This window comes from Pteronotus mesoamericanus, unplaced genomic scaffold, assembly GCF_021234165.1.
Source record: "Pteronotus mesoamericanus isolate MK-2021 breed Mesoamerican mustached bat unplaced genomic scaffold, CSHL_Meso_final scaffold_54, whole genome shotgun sequence".
Taxonomy (NCBI): Eukaryota; Metazoa; Chordata; class Mammalia; order Chiroptera; family Mormoopidae; genus Pteronotus; species Pteronotus mesoamericanus.
The window spans coordinates 37,397,925-37,416,643 of NW_026555321.1; the positions used below are offsets into that span (position 1 = coordinate 37,397,925).

Below are 18,719 nucleotides of genomic sequence, written 5' to 3' on the forward strand. Positions count from 1 at the left end.
TCTTAAGGTATCATTGCCGCTTTTGCAATCAAAAAGTTTCACTCACACTGCCACGCCTCTCCACTGACTCCCAGCTGATTCCAGTGGGCTGGGCCCGGCCCAGCAGTGGAATTTTTTAATGTCCCCAGACAGTCAGGTGTTGGACCAGGACTGAGAAGTCTGAGCGAAAGGCAGTGACACTGCCCAGACAACAGATCCAAGTCCTCAGCAGGAGCAGGGTCCCAGATACCTGCACGGGGTATCTACAGGGGCCATGGTGCCAGGAAGCAGCTGGCTACCTGGGGAGTGGGGAAGGATCCCCCAAGGCTAACCTTTAGAACTGTCTGGAAGGATACATAGGAATTCAGGAGGACATTCTGGCTGAAGGAACTGCATATGTAAAAATGGGTGGCTTGAGAGTGGGATATGTATTTGGAATAGCCACAGGTGAGATGTGAGGTGGAGCACAGGCCAGGGCCAGGCTCGGGCCTGGGCCTTCTCCAAGGGCAGGGGGAAGCCCTGGAGGTTCCAAGCTGTGGGGAGAATGAATGGGAAGGGGCCAGAGGTGGCAACAGGTGGGAGGGGTCCCTGGGGGAAGAGGAGAGTCTAGGCAGTGGTGGGTGTGTGTGGGGGGTGAGGGAGGGGACCAGAAGGATCTCTGACTGGGGGATGAAGCACCTTGTCCCAGGGAGGAGCAGGTGCAGGGAGCATCTTCTGCTCTGGACTTGGCCAGGACCTGAGACCAGGGAGTCCAGGTCCTCCTCCCTGGACAGAGCTGGACATGTGGAGGCTGGGGCACAAGCTCTGGTGGGGCCCTTGGAAGGGTCGTGCTGGGCCCCCCCTCCCCCACCTCCTGCTCTTCTTGCTGGGCCGATTTCCTGGGTTGTGAAACCCCTGTGGCCTCCTTGACTTGCTTTTCAGCGAGGCCATCCTCTCGGCCAATCTGATACCCGCCAGGCAGCTTCCTCCACACCCAGCCCCCTGCCCTGTTGCAACTCTGCCAGGACCAGCCCTGCTCCTTCCTGCTGATCACACTGCTTCTCATTCTTCTTCCCTCCCAGTGCCTGGGTCTCTTGTGCCTCCACCCTCCTTCATTCATCCTGCAAGGCCTACGTGGGCTGGACCTTTGTAAGTCCAAGCAGGGTCTGTATCTCTAGGAGGCCTAGTCTGACTCCACTCCCTCCCAGTTTTGGTGGTGCCTTCCATGGGCAGGCAGCAGGGGCTGCCCCAAGTCTGGGTAGGTGTGTGTGGAGAGGGGTGCATTGGAGGGGCACCTCCGCTCCTTGGGGGTCAATGGAAGGGAGCAGACCTCAGACCCACCAGGGGCCTCAGCTGATCTCTGCTCACCCTTGTTTGCCAGACTTCAGCCTGCCTCTTCTTGCTTCCCTGGCAGACTTTCTCAGGGACCCCCTCCACGTTCACACACACTCCAAGAACCTGGCCAAGGCCTTTCTTTTCAGGCCCCCCCTTGTTCCTCTGTCCAGTTGGCATCAACCCGTGGCCTATGAGGCAGAATCAAATGCCAGGAAAGGGCCAGTGTGGAGGGGACCAGGTCAGTTCTGCAGGCCAGGGGACCCTCATTGTCCTCAGTTTCCCAATCGATAAGGGCATGTCAGTCACTGAAGGCCCATCACTTGGATATATTTTGGCTTGCTAGGTTTTATTTTTCCCCTCTAACAATATTGTTATCAAACAATTCACACATGGTTGTAGAAACATTAGAAAATGCATTGCTGTTCCTGGCGGTGCCCCCCCTCAAGCTATGTCCCCGACATTGCCTCCTTTGCTGGAATACACTCATGTGCACATGTGTGGCTGTGCACCATGCACACTTGTCCTGTGTCCTGGGAGCTCCAAACAGTGTAGTCACTCTGGTCAGCTTGTTGTCAGCCTTGCCTACTGCCCCAGACTGGCTGGGAGCAGGTTTCCATCGCCCTGAGGAGGTTCGTGCATGCTCGGGCCTGGCCAAGCACCCTCTCTCCTTCCCTCTGCACTGCTAGTGTAGGGCAGGCTGGGGAGCAGGGCCAGGGAGACTTTATTCCCTGGGGCTGGAATCTAGTACGGCCAAGCCTTACCCAGGTTTTGAGAACTGGCCAAGCAGCTGGGACAGGAGGGAAGGCAGCAGTTTAGGGGTCTGTACCACCCACCCTCTATATAGAAAGGGGGTGGTCCTCAAGGTCAGGCCTAGGATGAGCCTGGAGGGGATTGGGTGGGTAGACTGTGATCGAGCACAGGGTGTATGTCTCCTGGTGTCCTCACCTCGCTGTTTATTTTCATTACCCTCATGAGTGTGTTGTGTGCTTCTCCTTGCACATTTATTTCTCTAATTCTGCCCTCTCTTTCCCTTCATCTCCTTTTCCTGGCCTAGCATGCCAGAAGGAATGTGGGCCAAAACATCAGGCAGTCCTGGGTTCAAATCCTTCTTCCACCACTTTCTGGCTGTGTGATCTTGGGCATATCACTTGGCCTCTCTTAGCTTGTTTTTTTCATCAGTAAAATACTTGTCTCCTGAACCTGCACGGGGGAAAAGTATGCTATTGTCATTACAAGGCTAATCTAGTATGTTGTTGGCTTCAGAAAAGGAGGATCCTTCTTATAAGCAAGGGCTCTGAGATTCACACCCAGACCTTTTGACTCCAGGTCCAACGCTCTCTGCTTCATTGGGCTGCCTTCACTGTGGGCTGGAGAAGAGGACAGTAGAGACTAGGAGCCCACAGGCGGCAGGGAAAGGCCAGGCTGGCCTCAGCTGGCTCCGAGAGCTTGTCTCTGTGGAGCCGTGTGTGGGGTCCAGCCTCTGCCACCTCCATGGCACTGCAGACCGGCGATGAGGCTGAGCCAGTGGCCTTCCTCTGGGGCCTGTGAGCCTGGGCCGATTTGCATGGGGCTATAAATAGTTGGCACACCTTGCTTTTATGCCGTTACTTTACCTCCTGGCCTTCCCACCAGTGTTCAGACGCTCTTTGAGGTAGGTGGGTGACTCTGGCGACTCTGGCTCCTCTGTGCAGGGGGGGACTTGGTGTGCAGGGACCCAGGACCTCTCAAAGTCACATAGTGATGGCAGAAGATGCTGGCTCATAGTGTCTCTCCCCCTCCTGGGGTCCGGGCAGTGTAACTGGGGTAGAGGAGGTGGTAGAGCCTGGCAGGACCGATGCTCTAGTTTTAGCCTAGGAAGTTGGAGCTAGGTGACCTGACCCTAAGATTACTGCCAAAGAGCCCCAGGAGGTCGCCTTGCTTGTGGCACTGTGGCCTGACAGTTCAGGTTTGGGGCTGGGGCTCTCTGTGGTTGTGGTTTTCCCCCGGTGGCTTCTAGCTAACTGTGAGCAGCAGCTGCTGTGAGTGTGCCTGCAGAGAGCTAGAGGGCAGGCCTGATGGGGAGCCTGCGGGCTGGGCTCTGCACCGCCCTCCCAGGGCTTCTCCGACACGTCCCACTCTCCTCTTTCCATGTAACCCGGGTGGTCCTCGTGGACAGTTCCTGCTGGGCCACCTGGAGGCAAGGGAAGTCATGGAGTGCAGAGGCCATCTGGGCTTGGCTCCAAGGGGAGGCAGTGGGGAGAAGGACCCGCCAGCAGGTGTTGGGTGCACATGCTGTTTCAGGGTGAGCAGCTCTGTGTTCCAGGAGACTTGGTTGGCCTATCTGAGAAGTGGGCTCAGTTAGTAGGACTGTCTTTCCAGGCTGTTGGGTGGGTGGAATAGATGCGGTGGGGGATGTCATTGTACTTCGTAAACTGAGAAGGGAGATGCACAAGTGAGAGATGGGCACTGCAAGCAAGAAGGGGTGATAGCATTTAAAGGACTTCACCCTGAGGCCTGTGGGGTTGATGTTGTCTCTTGTCCCACACAAATTCTTATCATGACAGCCCTGTGCCAAGGGACCGTTCCTCGTATGGAAGATGGGGGCTGGCTGAGACTCAGGGAGGCCAAACGTCCTGCACGGAGTCCCGTGGCCAGGGCGGCATTGGTTTTATTGGTGTTGCCACCAGGCATCTTAACCATCATTTTGCCACCAGGGGCTGCCCTGACCTCCCCTCTCCCAGGACCCCAGTCCCTTACAGCACAGCTTCTCCTCCTCTGTCCCTTCCCACCTTTCCACTCAGCCCTCATCCTCTGAGACACTGCTCAGAAAGTCCGTCATTGCCCCACCTGGGTCTTGAGGTTATCTTGTTGGGAAGCAGGAGGCTGAGCCACGTCTGTTGGGCTCAGGCCCAGGGAATGTGGATGCAGATGTGTAGCAGGTGTATGATGTGCAGGGGCTGTGCCTGTCATTCTGGAAGCCCAGGGAGCACTTGCCTGGGTGCTCCACACATTGGACCCTGCGCCAGGCAAGGCGGGAGGAGGGGCATGATGTCCTTTTTGCCTGGAGGTATGGGACATTCACCCAAACTCCTATACCCACTCCCAGTCAGGCCAGTGCGGCTCACTCTTCACTTTAACATTACCTGAGTGCTCACCTTGTGCCACCCACTCCATGTCGTTGTAGGCACATACCTCTCACAGCTGTGTAGTCACTCCCACATGCACGCTCACACATACCAACTCACACACTCACGCGTGGTCTGGCCCAGGAAGGAGCCAGCAGCAGCCCACAGCTGGCTCACCCTCCCTTTATAGGGCGGTCATGGCGGCTGGCCTGGCCGGGCTCAGGCTGAGGGCTCTGGGGCCTGGGCTCTGATGTGAGTTCTCACACCCTCTCTCACTCCGAGTAGGAGCTAGGCCCAGGCAGGGGACATGGTCGTGTCTGCCCCTCCTGGGCCCTCCCCTCTGCTCTGGCTGCTAGCCTCAGAGGACTGGCCAGGCCACTGGGCTGGACTGCAGGCTGAGGTCAGTGTTTCCTGTGAGCTCAGCCGGGGTGGGAGCTCCCAGCAGACATGGCTGCTACTCCGGCTGCCTCATGGAAGAGCCAGGGGAGCCGTCCCTGGGCAAGCTGGCTGCTGCAGGTGTGCACATACATGTGCGTGGGTTGGGGTGCATGTCTGAGTTCCCCTCTCTGCCAGTCTATGTTCAGGATGGAGTACAAGTACATATGTTATGTGCACGTTACATGAGTGTGTGTTCAACCAGGGTTATGGTGCACCCTCCTGTGTGGGGCCCAGAGCCCTTGTCCAAGCAGATTTATGAGTGTGCAAGTGTGGGCTTGCACATGTGAGCATCCTTCATGAATGACGGCCCGAAAGAGGCTCAGGGTCATCTCCTGTAATGACCCTTGATTTGAGGAACGTGAGGAATGGGGAGCGTGGGCTAGCCTGTGGTTTAAAAAGCAAATTCAGTGCTACATTGAACATTAAAATAGTTTTATATTTGGAAAATAATTTGTTTGAAAGTGCAGGCAGCCTTCCGGGAAGGCAAGAGGCCCCCGACCTCAAGGGGCTCAGGTTCAGAAGGGCCAGGGCACTGCTGTGGGTGGGGCCTTCCACTGCCCTGGCCACTGACTCAAGTCGGGGCTTCATCAGTGGAATCCCAGCCTTAGATTCTGTCTTGGCCTTACAGTGGCAGTTTCCCTGTCTGAAAAGTGGGTGTGGTCATCTTGTCCCTGATTGTCTACCCGGGTATTTAGGAGCAAAAATATTTGAAAACCGAGAGGGCTGTGTGGGGCAAGGTGTTGGGAGGAGGGAACAGTGTCCTTCGCATCGTGCCCAGCGCATGCTGGGGACCAGGCACAGAGTAGTAGATGTGTTCACCTGGGTATTAAAGGAGGCATTGAATGACTTTGTAAATGAACAACTAGAGGGTCACAGACTTGAGTGCCCCCAGGGCCCAGGTGGGCTTTGGAGAGTCATGAAAAGGGTCCCCGCCTGGAGTGGACCGGCTGGGGGGCTGTGCCAGGCAGCTCTTTCTTGCCCGATGTCCCATCTTATAGTTTTACCAGGGATGCCACAAATCTCAATTTACATGAAACTTCTCGATTTTAACTTTGGTAACTAAGACTAGCGCATTTGAAGCACCACATGGGCCAAGCTCAATGCCATGAAAGCCCTGGGGGGACCGGATACGTGACCACCTCCCAGGGCTGTTCCCACTGGCCCTGCCCTGCTTCCCAGCCTCACGCCTTCTGACTATACAATCCCACCACAGGCCCAACATGGCACCATTCCTGCGCATCGCCTTCAACTCCTATGAGCTGGGCTCTCTGCAGGCCGCAGATGAGGCAAGCCAGCCCTTCTGTGCTGTGAAGATGAAGGAAGCACTCAGCACAGGTAGGGCTGGAGGTTGGACCCTGGAAACGTGGCAGCGGCCAGCGGGGCTGAGAGTTCAGGCCCAGCGGGAGGCAGTGGTGGGGGGCCGGGCCTTAGTCCCCCAGAATTCCCCTCTGACGTCTCCCTGCCAGCCAAGCTATGGAGGCAGAATAGCAGAGGCCACCAGCACTGGCTGCATGCAGCCCTCACGGGGGCTCAGCGCTTCTGGCTTTTCCCTCATTGGTTGCATCACCAAACAGTTTTTGTGTGTCCATCTGTGCCAGGCCCTGCGCTAGGCGCTGAGGACAGTGCCATCCTCCGGGGCTGACCTGGCCCTGCCTTCGGGAGGCTCACAGTCAGGTCAGGGAGCCAGACAATGAGTCCTGTGATAGGGAAGCTGAGAGGAGGCACTGTCCCTGGCTGGGGTCAGGGACTTCTTGGAAGAGGTGAATATCTCAGGCCATTCATTCTTGCTTCTGTCCTCATCTGGTGAACCCTAGCTCATCCTTTAGGTCTCAGCTAAGCTGTCTCTTCTTCCAGAAGCTTTCCCAAACCTTAAGCTGGGCATCAGGTCTAAAACCACCAACTTTGCCCACTTCAGTTTCATTACAGCTATGATTTAACATTTATTGGAGGCATGAACTGGTTCGTGTCTCTGCCTGGGACTAAGGCTCTAGGAGGACAGGCACCAGGTTTAACTTTTCTTTCTTCCATGTTCCTTGCCTCCGATACAGTGGCTGGCATGTGGGAGCTCTCAGCACACGTTCACTGAGTGAATGCATAGGGAAGGGGGCATCTAACAGGGGCTGGAGGGAAAGGGTCACAGGAAGAGGGAAGAGCAGGAGCAAGGGCCTGGAGATGGGACCTGGCAGGACGCCCACAAGGAGCTGCCAGCAGTTCTGTGTTCTGGAGAGTGTTGCGAGTAAGATGAGGCTGATGAGGTGAGCAGAGCACAGTCACACAGGCTGAGCAGTGGCGACTCAGTCCCCAGGACACTGGGAAGCCACTGCGAGCCCTTGGGGAGCGAACCGGGCAGTTTCTGTCAGGTCTGAAGGCTGTGGGAGGTCTGGGAAGGGAGGGACAGAGGGGCCCTTGCCTGATGTGGCCGGCCTGGTCCCCATTGCAGAGCGTGGGAAGACACTGGTGCAGAAGAAACCCACCATGTACCCCGAGTGGAAGTCCACGTTTGATGCCCACATCTACGAGGGTCGTGTCATCCAGATTGTGCTGATGCGGGCAGCAGAGGATCCAGTATCCGAGGTGACAGTGGGCGTGTCGGTGCTGGCCGAGCGCTGCAAGAAGAACAACGGCAAAGCCGAATTCTGGGTGAGGGACCCTCGAGCTGTGGTTGTGCATACACGCACATGTGTGTGTATACAGTGAATGAGCATGGCTGCTGGGTGCAGCTTTGCAGCCAAAACAGCTGAGTTCAAATCCCAGCTATGCAGTTTACCAAATCCCAGCTTCTCTGAGCCTATTTCCAAAACTATAAAAAGGAGACGCTGTTAAAATACCCTACCTTGGTGTCAGTTGTTCAGATGAAATGAGCAGCTAGACGTAAAGGGCTAATTATAGAACCAGGCACAGGGTAGCTGCTGGAGAGCCATCCTTGTTGCTGTAACTACTTTATTCCCTTTCAATTTTGTAAAGGCAGGATGCACACATAGCAGAACATTTCAAATGGTCTGTAAGGGTGTGTCTGGCCCTAACCCCAGGCTCCACTCTAGGCCCCCTTCTCAGAGGCACCCATTGTTCCCAGTTCTGTCTGGAATCTTTGTAGATATTCCAGGCCCAGGCAGGCATCCGGGAAGAGCAGTTATGTCCTTCAGCAGTGAGGATGTGGGAGAAAGGGAAAGCTGATGGCCTGCCACTCACCTGCCAAACCAGGACTCTGCACATACAGGGGGCCCTGTGTCCCCTGTGGCCGCAGGATGCCAGCGCTGGTGGAGCATTCCTGCCCCCCAGGGTTCCCTGTGGTCTCCTACAGCCAGAACGTCCCCACTGCAAAAGACCTGTGACCATCAGGGACTCTGGTCGGCCTCCAGTGAGGGCTGAAGGGGTTGGGCAAAGAAACAAATTGACTTAGGGCTGCACTGCCCCTTGGCCAGTTAAGTAGAGACATTTGCTGAGCTTCCTGTCCACTACCCCAAGGGATAATGTCAGTCACCAGGCCTGGGTCCTGGGAAGGTGAGGATCCTGCCCTCAGAACCAGCCAGTCTGTGTGAGGAGACTGGACATGCAGACCTCCTGACAGACAGAATGAGCATGGGCGTGTCAGTATGCATGTGCAGGGGACAGGGGCCCTCCATTCTAATATCCTTGTTAAGGGGGCACCGGTGTTGAGGGTGGGGAGTTTCCCTTCCCACTCTGTTCCCTGGCCATGTGGCTAGACTGGGTGTGGGCTGGATCCTTTCACTTCCCCAAATGTAATAATACCCCTTGAGTGGGGGGTGGGGGTGGGGCTCAGGGGCGGGGCCTGTCCCTACACACACCAGGCAGACAGGTGTCCCCGCTAGGCTGCCAGGACTCCCTGGCCTTGGGGGACCAACTATGGGGGCGGGTTCTGAATCTGGCTTGGCCCTGGGCCCGCCCTCATTGACCCCACACCCTCACCCCTGCAGCTGGACCTGCAACCCCAGGCCAAGGTGTTGATGTCTGTGCAGTATTTCCTGGAAGACGGAGGTAAGACCTGCCCTACCTGGGCTGGGGATGTGGGTTCAGAGGCCAGAGCCAGGACAGAGGTTAAGCAGCGCCCATCAACAGTCTGTCCAGGGCCTCCCTGGGAGGGACTGTAGGGGTGTTGTCCCTTTTGTGGCTGTGGCTAATCTCACCACTCCATGGCCCCCAGATTGCAAGCAATCTCTGCGGGGTGAAGACGAGGCCAAGTTCCCAACGATGAACCGCCGTGGAGCCATTAAACAGGCCAAAATCCACTACATCAAGAATCACGAGTTTATTGCCACCTTCTTTAGGCAGCCGACCTTCTGTTCTGTGTGCAAAGATTTTGTTTGGTGAGGGCTGGCTGTACCCACTGGGGGGCCGGGTTAAGGGAGGGCTACACCCAGTTCTTCCCGCCACTAACCCTGCCTGGGATTTGCCTTTCAGGGGTCTCAACAAGCAAGGCTACAAATGCAGGCGTAAGTGCCTCCACAGTCCAATTTATATGTGTGTCACGTGTGCCTGGCAGTGCCTGTGTGTGCTCACAGGAGAACCTGTGTCCCTGTGTTGGGGCTGCAGGAACGGACAAAGATTCTGTGCTCTTGAGTGTGTGCACGTGAGGTTTTTCATATCAGAGTGCGTGTGTGTATGATAGCTACATTCAGTGAGTGTTGGAGCCAGTCCCGCATCTCTCTCCCCAACTCTGAATTCAGTGACGTCACATTGGTGGCCTGAAATAGGTCACAGTGGACTATATACAGAGAAATCAACCAGTGCTACACATCAGGGCTTTTTTGCCCCCAGAGAGACTGTCAGATCTTGATCAGCCCACCCCTGGCTGCGTATGTCCTTCTGTTAGATTTGTGTGCAGCTGGGTGCACACGTGTGAACATGCCTTTTTCCATGAGGGTGTATACACCCGGCATTGTGGGCTGGCAGTTTTGAGCGCAGGCTCTGGAGCCAGATTACCTGGGTTTGAATCCTGGCTCTACCACTTCCTAGCTGTAGGGCTGTAGGTAAAGTTACCTAACCTCTCTCTACCTCAGTTTTCCCACCTATAAAATAGGGATAACAGAGTCATTGTGGAGATCAAATGGTATAAAATATGTAAAGCTGTATTTTAAGTGTGGCTGGCACATGGTAAGCATTCTATCAGTATGTAAGAAGCCCTGTCATTATACATGTGTTTGTGTGCATGTCTTTGAATTAGGGTGCATCTGTGTGAGTGCATGTGCATGAGAGATAGCCGAGGAGCTATTTGTTGTACTGGGGCATAGGAGAGGGAAAGGGGGGCTCTCCTGCCTCCACTTCTTTCACTGTAATACCCCACGCCCCTCACTTCTGCCCCGCCTCGCCCCCCACTCACCAGCACTCCTCTAGCCTAATCTCTGAGATCCGCCAAATTGGCTGTCCTCCCTGCCCCATCCTCCCCAGGCCCCTCCTTTGAGGGCTGGCAGGAGGGGAGAAAAATAAAGCTCTGGGCCCAAGGCTTCTGTGGGGTGAGGGTGTGGGCGGTTGGGAGAACGGTGGCTTTGTGTAGTGGGCTGGACTGGGCCAGCTCACAGACTCTGCCCTTCCCCGTGCCTTCCCATCCCCCTCCTGGGCCTGCGCCTCCTCAAGAATGCAACGCTGCCATCCATAAGAAATGCATCGACAAGATCATCGGCCGGTGCACAGGCACCGCGACCAACAGCCGGGACACCATAGTGAGGCTGGGTCCAGGGCAGGGCCCTGGGGATCTGGGGGGGCTTGGCCAGGTGGGAGGGATGTGGGCTTGCCTTCCCCCTTCCCTCTTCCCTGTGGGACTCACCCTTCCTCCCCATTTTTCTTGGTCCTTCCTAGGACCTCCGGACTTCCCAGTCCCCAGTGCAGCCCTATTGGCATCTTGCCATGCATGGGGTTGTGGGAGAGCTAGGGGTTGAGGAAGGGGCTGTAGCTGCCATTGGCCTTGACCTGTGACTCCCCCACCCCCAGTTCCAGAAAGAACGGTTCAACATCGATATGCCGCACCGGTTCAAGGTTTACAACTACATGAGCCCCACCTTTTGTGACCACTGTGGCAGTCTGCTCTGGGGGCTGGTAAAGCAGGGATTAAAGTGTGAAGGTGCGTGCCACCCAGGTCGGGCTGGGGTGGAGGTGCTGGGGGAGGGTGACGCCCAGCTGTGCCTGCCCACCCGGACCTCATAAACTCCGCCTAACTGAGGCTGCCTTTGCCTTCTCGCTGGGGGATTTCACATGGGGAGGCCCTCCCCACTGGCCCCACTGGCTCCACCATTGACCTGCTGTGTGACCACCAGGCAGGAGATGCCGCCTCTCAGCTCTGCATCCTCAAGTGTAACATAGGGGTCAGAGTAGAGTAGGACTTAGGGAGTCACCTGCTGCACAAGAGCAGGTGTTCCCCACACGCACCTCATCCCTCCCCTGCCCCACCTTTGCTGACAGAGGGGAAACGAGACCCCTGCAGGAAAAGGGACTTGTCTAGGTTATCCCACGCATTCTTTGAAGGGTTAGAATTAGGTCCCATATCTTCTGTTTTCTGTTTTTCTTCTGTAAATAGTGAAAGATTTGAAGTGTTCGTGATGACTTCAGATACATTTTTTCTGAAGGCAGGAAACCAAGCAGACCCCACAGAGCCCCCCTCCTCCTATGCTCTCCTCCACCCCGCCCTGCCCTTGGCTGTGCCTGCTTGCTGTCCGGCCTGGGCACAGGCCCTGATGGTCCTGCTTCTCCCTCACTCCAGACTGTGGCATGAACGTGCACCATAAGTGCCAGAAGAAGGTTGCCAACCTCTGCGGCATCAACCAGAAGCTCTTGGCTGAGGCACTGAACCAAGTCAGCCAGGTGGGCAGCACTGTGGGAACCCAGGACAGAGGGTCATGGGGTTGGAGGGGTCAGGGCTCACCCCTACTCCTGGGGAACCACAGTGGGGGGCTTTATACCCAACACCCCACTTCTGGGAGATTCAGTTCATGAACTAAGCAGGACACGGTGGTGGGTTTATTCCCGTTAGAAATTAGTTATTCTTAACAGTTCTGTACTTGCGGGTGAACCTGGGGTAGGGGCGCAAGATGAAACACTTGGAACTAAAAGTCTGTGTGTGTGTGGGTTTTTTTGTATGTGTTGGGTATGGTGGGGTTCAAGGGAAAACACAAGACTTTAAGGTAAAATTCTAGAATCGTAAGTGAAGGCAACACAAAAATCTTTTAAGTGGTTGGGAAGGTAGTGTCCAGTTTACCAAACTTCTGTTTGTAATGATTGCTTTCCAGAACCCCCAGGTTTCTCTGTGCCACGGGAAGAGCGTGCGGGCATGTGTGTGTGTGTGTGTGTGTGTGTGTGTGTGTGTGTGTGTGTGTATACCATACTACTTGGGGGTCCCAGACCTTGCCCCTGCTGTCCCCCATTGGTATCAAGGTTGAGTTATGGATTGTTGGGGTCTTCCCTATGGGCTGAGAGTTCTGACCATCTGGCTCCCCGACCACCACCTCCTCCTCCTCCAGAAACCCACCCGGAAGTCAGAGACAGAAGCTGCAGAGCCTGTTGGGATCTACCAGAATTTTGAGAAGAAGCCAGGAGTCTCTGGAGATGAAGCAGGTAAAGCTGGGCCTGTTTCCCACAGGAAACCCCCAGATTCCCACTAGGGCCCAGGATGGGGCCTGGTCTACCTCCATGGTCAAGTGAAACCTGAAAGGAGGCACCACCATGGAGAAGGAGCCCCTTCCTCTCTGAGGCCTCTCACCCCAGCTCTCCCCCTGGGCCCTGGGGGAGGGACTCTGCAGATGGAAACCCGAGTCTGAAGTACCTTCTCTCCAGCAGACAATGGGACTTACGGCAAGATCTGGGAGGGCAGCACCAGGTGCAACATTGAGAACTTTACCTTCCACAAGGTCCTGGGAAAAGGCAGCTTTGGGAAGGTGAGGGGCCACATGGCCCTGGGGCAGCCCAGGGGGCCTGGGTGGGAGGGGCTGTGGTGCCCTGGCCTGGGGCCCAGGGCCTCTCCTGCTCAGCACCCCACTCACCCCTCAGGTGCTGCTTGCAGAGCTGAAAGGCAAAAAGGAGTTCTTCGCTATCAAGGCCCTCAAGAAGGATGTGGTTCTGATCGACGATGATGTGGAGTGCACCATGGTGGAGAAGCGGGTGCTGGCGCTCGCCTGGGAGAATCCCTTTCTCACCCACCTCTACTGCACCTTCCAGACCAAGGTGCCTGACCCTCCCTCTGTCACTGCTCTGGGGGCTACAGCTCCTCTCAGGCCCCCACTCAGGACCATGATCTTCTACGCAGATCACTTAAGGCAGGGCTGTGATCCCCTCCTCATACCCCCAGGGCAGGGCCATTCTCCTCCTCTTAGGTCCCCCAGGGCAGAGCTGTCCCCTGCTTCAGTGGCCCTCCTGTTTCTGTCCCTCTGCTCACCACCCTCCCCACCCCAGGATCACCTGTTCTTCGTGATGGAGTTCCTCAATGGAGGGGACCTGATGTACCACATCCAGGACAAAGGCCGCTTCGAGCTGTACCGAGCCATGTACGTGCGGGCCCTGTCGGGAAGAGCCCACTGCCAGTCTGCCCTCCTTTCACGTTTTTCCTCTCCCTGGAGATGCTCCCCTGAGTAGCGCTGGGGTTGGAGGGATTGGCGGCAGCTGGGCTGCCCCCAGTGTATGGGAAGCCTGGGCGGTGGGCGAGCTCTGCGTGGGTACACAGCAGACAGGCCGGGCTCTGTCCACTCCTTGGGCCTCAGTCAGGGCATCCTCACACATTGCGATCTGCGTAACACAGGGTCCTGGCGAGTGAGGACTAGCGTGCAGCCCCAAACTCTGTGTGTGTGTGCAGGTACATATGTATTTCACTATAAATGTGTATTATGAGAGAAAATTGTCTTATTTGGAGCTTTTTCCTTCATAATTTTCTTTTCTGCCTTGGCTGTAGCCTCCCCTTGCCTGACACAAGATGTACTTGATCAGGCCCAGGTGGTCCATGGAGTTATTTGCAGCATTTCCTGCCCCTGGAGGTGGGGATGAGGGACCGGGGAGAAGCAAGGGCCGATTGGCAGAAATTCCAGAACACTTCCACTTTCTCTCTCTCATATCAGGTTTTATGCTGCTGAGATAGTGTGTGGACTACAGTTTCTACACAGCAAAGGGATCATTTACAGGTACGGGTGGTGGGGAGCTGGGGTTTGGGGGAGCTTTCAGGAAAGGAAGCTCCAACCCCATCATATCCTCTGAAATGCTCTGAGTGGAGCCCAGCCTAGCTCTCGCCCCATCTCTGCTTGGAGTCAGTGTTTAGCTGGGTATTTGCCTGACCTCCTACTCCATTGCTGGAATTCCTGGTGGCCCCTCAGCCGAGGCTGGCATGGCTCCAGGGACAGGGACCTCACTGCCCATGCTCAGTGCCATTGGTGGGAGCGCAGCACTGACTGGTATGGTGTCTGCCTTCCTCAGTGCAGTGAGTCCCACTCTGAAGCCCCATCTGAGCACTCTCAGCTTCCACCAGTAGGAACTGGTCCCATAAAATTCCCACCCAATACGTGACAGTCCCACCCGACGGTATTCCTATGCACTCATCGAAGAGGCTGAGGCCATGCTCTGTGTCTTGATATGGGATGGTGCCAAGATGGGTGGTCAAGTGGAAAACCAACCCATGGGACAGTGTATATTGAATATTAAGGTGCATGTTTTAAAAGATGAGGTAAAATGCATATTGTAATGTGCTTGTGCATACCTAGAATGACTCTAGGGAAGGCCTGGCCATTGACGTTGGCAAAAGATGGGCTTCGTGCATGGTGTTTGCCCTTTTCTAGTATGTGTTACCATGTGTATAAATTATCTACTCCAACAACCAACTATGTAAAAATAGACATGGTCCTTGCACATGTGGAGTCACACAAACTTGAACCTAGGGCCACTTCCACTGCTGACCAGCTAGGTGGCCCTGGGCAGGTGACATCACCTCTCTGAGTCTCACTTTGGCTTCTGGAAAGTAGGGGGGCGTGTGTCTTGCATAGAACACACAGTAGGTGGTGTGCAGGAAGCACCTGTTTTGGTGCCTCCTTCCCTCCTGCTTCCTTTTCTTTTTCTCCTTCCCTTGTCCCCTTGGGAAGAATAATAGGCCTACAAGGCTGAAAGTGGGGGCTGGGGTACAGGTGGACTTGGCTCCTGCTGATCCCTCCTCCTGTCCTTTCCCCTCAGGGATCTGAAGCTGGACAATGTGATGCTGGACCAGAACGGCCACATCAAGATTGCTGACTTCGGGATGTGCAAAGAGAACATATTCGGGGAGAAGCAGGCCAGCACCTTCTGTGGCACCCCTGACTATATTGCCCCCGAGGTGAGCTCCCATCGCCCGGCCTCCAGCGCAGTCAGACACGTGTTAACACGGTAGAGCCAGGAAGGCTTCCCTGAGAGGTGATGTCTGCGCCAAGCCAGAGGGAGAGGAGGGCTGGCCGGGGTCGTGCTCCGGCATCCCTCTCAGCTCTGGCACCTCCCGCCCCAGATCCTGCAGGGTCTGAAGTACTCGTTTTCTGTGGACTGGTGGTCCTTCGGAGTCCTTCTCTACGAGATGCTCATTGGGCAGTCCCCCTTCCACGGCGACGATGAGGATGAACTCTTCGAGTCCATCCGTGTGGACACGCCGCATTATCCCCGCTGGATCACCAAAGAGTCCAAGGATATCCTGGAGAAGGTGGGAGGCCCTGGGCTAGGCTGGCTAGGGGCAAGAACCAGTAAACGTGAGGTCACGGGAATGCCAGAAGCCTCTGCAATGGCAGCCACACTGATGCTCCAGTCCTAACATGTTGGGGGAAGTCCTCTCTCGCCACATTCGCAGGAGGTCCTGTCTGAGTACCCGGCCCTAAATTGGTCTGGCATGGTGATTTGGTTATGAGCTTAGGCCAGGAGACAGGCCTGAGGCTAAATGCGGAGTCTGTCTCCTTATCTGCATAATGGAGCTATGAAATCCTGAGTAGTTGGGAAGAAAACGTACAAAGCATAGGTTTGTGCCAGGCAGATAGTGAACACTCAATAAACAGCCACCACTTTAACTCAAGTCCCAGCAGCCCCTGCCCACAACCTGTTGTCTCTGGGGGACGTGGGAGCCCAGCAGGCCAGAGAAAATCCCGTCAGCCCCAGCGGCCCTGGGCTGAACCGCTGGGCTGGGCCACGCCTCCTGGACGTCCTGGGTCTGCTTGGGGGTTGCTGAGGTTCTGATTTCCTACAGCCCATGGGTGCTAACAGGGGCCTCTGCTGGGTTGCAGCTGCTTGAAAGGGACCCGACCAAGAGGCTGGGAGTGACTGGGAACATCAAAATCCATCCGTTCTTCAAGACTATTAACTGGACTCTGCTGGAGAAACGTCAGGTGGAGCCGCCCTTCAAGCCCAAAGTGGTATGTGATCCAACTTCAGGAGGGCCACCCACTCAGTGTTGCCCCTGCTGCCTTCAGGGTGGGCACCTCCTTCGCCTGCCTCTCTCCCACATCATTTACATGCTTTCTCCTCTCCCTTCTTTGAGCAGACCTGCTTCCCCGACTTTCCTGGTACATGCAGTCACAGCCTCTGGCTTGATAGTCTCACCTTCTCTCTCCTCACTCAGTCATTCAGCAAACACTGGGAACTATGGATCCAGCCACCCCTTAATCTACATTTTTTTAGCACCTGCTATATGCAGGGGACTGTGCTTTAGGAATCAGAATTTAAGGCCTCTTTCCTTTCATCTGTCCAATCCATTTTCCAATAAATATTGGAAATGCTGAGTGCCTGTTGGGTGCAGAGCACTGTGCTGAGCTGCTCAGCGCTCTTAGAGCTGGAGGAACGCCAGCTCAACAGAGATAAGAAAGTTGAACACAGATGCTTACTCATGATGTAACACAACTGTACGAGAGCTGTCACAAGGCCACACATGATCAGTTGTCATCAGGAGGGTCTATCAGCAGGAGCCCAGAAGGCATAGAATGCGGTGCATCTGAGAGGAAGTGGGACTTGAACAGGGCTGGGAGCATCTGGGAGTTTTTCCAGGTAGAGAAAGGGATGGTTCACACGAAGGCCCAGAATCCACAAAGGCCAGCAGGAGAGCAGAGGCAGACTGCGGCCAGAATTTGGAGCATCCCAAATACCTCAGAAGTTGGACTCCATCGCTCTTTGTTCACAGTTCCTCCTTCCCACTCCTTTTCTCTCCTCTGCTTCCCCTCCATCAGGACTTGCTGCCCCACTGGGCAGCCTGCGTGCCTGGAAGTTGCAGAGTGCTTTTCTTGCTCCAGGGACCTCAAACTCATCCTCTTGGGCTGGACATGGCACTCCAGCCCTGACCAGCTGCAGGAAAATCATGCAGCCTGCTCTCAGTCTCACTTACAACAGAAAGAGTGAGAGACTGATTTCTCTGCACTAAGAAGCACGAGGCGGGAGCATTGACCAGCAGCCTGTCAGTGGGATGGGGTGGGGCCTGTGGCAAGCGGCCAGAAGGCACTTCAGCACCAGGAGAGGATGGACCAGGAAATGGGCCCAAGGCTGCTCTGCTCTGTCTGTTTTCAAAAGAAGCCAGAAATCTGTGTTTTTATGTCAAATTGTCCAATTTAAAAATATTGGCTCAAATGCCATTAAAACCCACTGCTGGTCAGAATGATGTTCTTGCCAGCTCAGTTTGGCCTGAGGACCACGAGATTGGCTCTCGGTTACCATTTTACTGTATCCTGAGAGGCCAAGCTGGCAGGCTTTTCCTTTGAATATCCCAATAGTAACTAGTTTAGGCTTTGCAGGCCAGAAGGTCTCAAAGGAGTCATAGATGGTATGTCAATGACCGGGTGTGGTCATGTACTAATAAAACTTTATGGATGAATTTATGGATGCCGAAATGTGAATTTCATTTAATTTACATGTCATGAAATAATATTCTCTTTCTGATTTTTTCCTAAACACTGAAAAATTTAAAATCCATTCTTAGCTTATGGGAGTAACAAAAACAGGTGGTGGGTGAGGTTTGGCCCGTGGGCACACCTACCTTTCCTAATCCCGGCTCAGAGCTCCCTGTAGGCTTCCCTCGTCCTCTTGGAAAAACGGCATCCACCTTCTGGCTGGGCTCCTCTCAGGCTGTGGGGAAAGACTCCCTTTTCTGGTCCCACTAAGGACAGCTCTGGCCTGGCCCAGCCCGACAGGGATGCCCAAGGTATTTGGGAGCCTGTGGAAGGCTGCCCCTTGGGTATCCTACTCACCCATTTCTACCCTGTGCCCACAGAAGTCCCCTGGAGACTACAGCAACTTCGACCAGGAGTTCCTGAACGAGAAGGCGCGCCTCTCCTACAGCGACAAGAACCTCATTGACTCCATGGACCAGACAGCATTCGCTGGTTTCTCTTTTGTGAATCCCAAATTCGAGAGGCTTCTGGAAAAGTGAGATTCCCAGACATGCCCCCCAAAGCATCCCAGCCAAGGAGCCTGGGTCGGCCAGCACGCCACGCCCGCCCAGCCCAGACAGAGCAGGCTTGGCCACCCTGCATGAGCACCTGCCCACCCCCCCGCGATAAGCAACAGTGTGACTGTCGTGATTTCTGCTGCTGCCCTCCGCCCTCCCCCCAGGAGGGGCCTCGGCTCCTGTCTGACTGGGCTCTTCATGGTACTTCCTCTGTGAACTGAGTGTGAATTTGCTTTTCCTCTGCCCTCAGAGGGAAACTGTAAATCCTGTGTTTCATTACTTGAATGTAGTTATATATTGAAAAAATGTATTATATATATGCATAAACACACACACACACACGAAACAAGCTGTATATATTGCTCAGTAGAGGAAAAAATATGGGGAATTGGTAATGTGTTGATCTTTTAAAAAAAGTGTGTGTGTGTGTGTGTGTGTGTGTGTGTGTATATATATATATACATATATATATATATATATATGACAAGGAAAAAAAAAGGAGCACAAGGTATGTGAACCAC

General features: G+C 54.9%; 1 protein-coding gene across 3 annotated transcripts in view; it reads left to right on the forward strand.

Moving 5' to 3' along the window:
* The window catches only part of PRKCD (protein kinase C delta), a 28,785-nt gene extending 10,114 nt beyond the window's left edge, over positions 1-18,671 (forward strand). For 2 of the 3 annotated variants that reach the window (XM_054594996.1, XM_054594997.1), the window contains 17 exons: positions 6,049-6,170; positions 7,276-7,475; positions 8,771-8,831; positions 8,998-9,160; positions 9,255-9,286; positions 10,428-10,513; positions 10,782-10,911; positions 11,548-11,648; positions 12,305-12,398; positions 12,618-12,718; positions 12,831-13,004; positions 13,233-13,324; positions 13,889-13,951; positions 14,988-15,126; positions 15,292-15,480; positions 16,052-16,180; positions 18,022-18,670. In XM_054594996.1, coding sequence (XP_054450971.1) covers positions 6,056-6,170; positions 7,276-7,475; positions 8,771-8,831; positions 8,998-9,160; positions 9,255-9,286; positions 10,428-10,513; positions 10,782-10,911; positions 11,548-11,648; positions 12,305-12,398; positions 12,618-12,718; positions 12,831-13,004; positions 13,233-13,324; positions 13,889-13,951; positions 14,988-15,126; positions 15,292-15,480; positions 16,052-16,180; positions 18,022-18,180 — 2,028 coding nt within the window. In that variant the 5' untranslated portion in view covers positions 6,049-6,055 and the 3' untranslated portion in view covers positions 18,181-18,670. Of the gene's footprint in view, positions 1-6,048; positions 6,171-7,275; positions 7,476-8,770; positions 8,832-8,997; positions 9,161-9,254; positions 9,287-10,427; positions 10,514-10,781; positions 10,912-11,547; positions 11,649-12,304; positions 12,399-12,617; positions 12,719-12,830; positions 13,005-13,232; positions 13,325-13,888; positions 13,952-14,987; positions 15,127-15,291; positions 15,481-16,051; positions 16,181-18,021 lie in introns of all 3 variants that reach the window. The other variant, XM_054594998.1, reaches the window with a different exon arrangement.
* The last annotated feature ends 48 nt before the right edge of the window (positions 18,672-18,719 follow it).